This window comes from Nicotiana tomentosiformis, chromosome 7 (assembly GCF_000390325.3).
Source record: "Nicotiana tomentosiformis chromosome 7, ASM39032v3, whole genome shotgun sequence".
Taxonomy (NCBI): Eukaryota; Viridiplantae; Streptophyta; class Magnoliopsida; order Solanales; family Solanaceae; genus Nicotiana; species Nicotiana tomentosiformis.
Genome location: NC_090818.1, coordinates 69,754,992 through 69,757,438, shown reverse-complemented (window position 1 = coordinate 69,757,438; position 2,447 = coordinate 69,754,992). Strand labels below are relative to the sequence as shown.

Below are 2,447 nucleotides of genomic sequence, written 5' to 3'. Positions count from 1 at the left end.
TATTATTGCACTCTTTAGTAGACGCTCATGCGCTTGTGACACCGGGTTTTGGGATGTTCTAGAAGTTGTTTTTGGTTTAGCTTGGCATTTACATACTTTTATTAGCTATTCTATTTAAATTGTAAATTTCCATGATTTTAATGCATTGATTTCTTTAGCTAATAAAATTCACGATTTTGAAAACAATAAAACGCATAATTAAGTTGGTAGTTCACCGTTGGCTTGCCTAACGACGAAGTTGGGCGCCATCACGACCTATATTGGGTTTTGGGTCGTGACAAGATCTGCGTCAACTTCTCTAAAGTGTAAGAAGTCATTACCGAAATGAAATATGCAGACTTGGTCAATCTATCCATGATGACCCAAATAGCATCAAACTTCTTCATTATCCGTGGTAATCTTGCCACAAAGTCCATAGTAATATGCTCCCACTTCTCTGAGTCAAACCACCTTGTTTTTTATGTTCGTACTTCACCTATTGACAATTCAAATACTATGAACATGATCAACAACGTTCTTCTTCATCATACGCCACCAGTAATGCTATTTTAATTCACGATACATCTTTGTGACACCTGGATGAATAGAATACCGCAAACTATGAGCCTCTAGGAGAATAAACTCCCTCAAACCATCAAAATTTGGAAAACTAATCTGACCCTGAAGCCGCATAACACCACCATATCCAATTACAACCTTCTTTGTGCCACCTAGTTTCATCGTGTCCTTCAACATCAACAAATGAGGGTCATCAAACTGACGAGCTTTGATACGCTCCAACAAACACGGTTGCGCCACAACACAAGTAAAAAATCTACTCGACTTAGAAATATCCAATCTCCCGAATCTATTGGCAAAGGATTGAACATCCATAGCCAATGGCCTCTCCTCAATTGGAATAAATGCCAAACTACCCATACTCTTTGCCTTTCGACTCAAGGCATTAGCTACCATATTATCCTTATCGCAATGATATAAGATAGTGATATCATAGTCTTTCAACAACTCTAACCACCTTTGCTTCCTAAATTCAAATCCCTCTGCTTGAACATGTGTTGGAGACTCCGATGATCACTGTAAACCTAACATGACACGCTGTACAAGTAGTGCCTGTAAATATTGAGTGCATGTACAATATCTGCCAACTCCAAGTCATGAGCATGATAGTTCTTGTCATCGGCCTTCATGTGCCGAGATGTGTAGGAAATCACCCTACTAGCCTGCATAAAAATCTACCAAGCCCAATGCACTAAGAATCACAAAACACGGTATAAGGCCCGAAACCTATGGGCAACACCAACATTGGAGCCATAGTTAAAGCAACCTTGAGCTTCCAATAGCTCTCCTCACACTCATTAGACCATCTAAAAGTAACACCTTTCTAAGTCAACATGGTTAGTGGAGCTGCAATAGATGAAAATCCCTTAACAAAGCGATGATAGTAGCCTACCAAACCCAAGAAACTCTGAATCTCTGTAGCTAAAATATGTCTAGGCTAATTCTGAATTGCTTCAATCTTCTTAGGATCAATATTGATACCATCACTAGACACAATATGTCCTAAGAATGTAACTGAGTTCAACCAGGACTCACACTTCGAAAACTTCATAAAGTTGGCATTCCTTCAAATTGTGTAGTACAATTCACAAGTGTTGCTCATGCTCCTCTCAACTGTGAGAGTAAACTAGAATATCATCAATGAATAGAATCATAAAGGAATCCAAATAAGGGTTGAACACTCGGTTCATCAAATCTTTGAAAATCTGTAGAGCATTAGTCAAACCAAATTACATCACCAAAGCCTCAAAATGACCCTAACGAGCCCTAACAGCTATCTTTGGGACATCTGAAGCCCTAATATTCAAATGATGATAGCTAGATCTCAAATCAATCTTGGAGAAAACCTTTGCAAACTGAAGTTGGTCAATAACTCATCAATACGAGGCAATGAATACTTGTTCTTGATAATAACCTTCTTCTACTGTCTGTAATCAATACACATCCTCCTAAAATCATCATTCTTGTTCACAAACAACAGCAGTGCACTCTATGGAGAAACACTCGGCCTGAAAAATACCTTATTAAGCAAATCTTGCAATGCTCCTTCAATTCCTTCAAATTAGCCGGAGCCATACGGTATGTCGGAATATAAATAGGTTGAGCATCCGCAACCAAGTTAATACAAAAGTCAATACCCCTATCGAGTGGCAAGCCTGGTAGATCTATAGGAAACACCTCTGGAAACCCCCTCACAACTGGTACAGAATCCATAGAAAAAATCTATGTACTAGAATCTCGAATGTAAGCCAAATATACTAAACAACCCTTCTAAACCATGCATTGAGCCTCCAAAAATGAAATCTCCCTACTCATAGAGTGGCTAAGGGTCCCTCTCCATTATAGTCTAGGCAACCCTGGCATAGCTAAATGTAATGACCCGATGGGTT

At 39.1% G+C, this 2,447-nt stretch overlaps 1 protein-coding gene across 1 annotated transcript; it reads right to left on the bottom strand.

Moving 5' to 3' along the window:
• Positions 1-543: 543 nt before the first annotated feature.
• LOC138895765 (uncharacterized) lies at positions 544-954 on the bottom strand. Its single transcript, XM_070180490.1, has one exon. It carries the CDS (start codon positions 952-954, stop codon positions 544-546), a length of 411 nt encoding a protein of 136 aa, XP_070036591.1.
• Between the last annotated feature and the right edge of the window lie 1,493 nt (positions 955-2,447).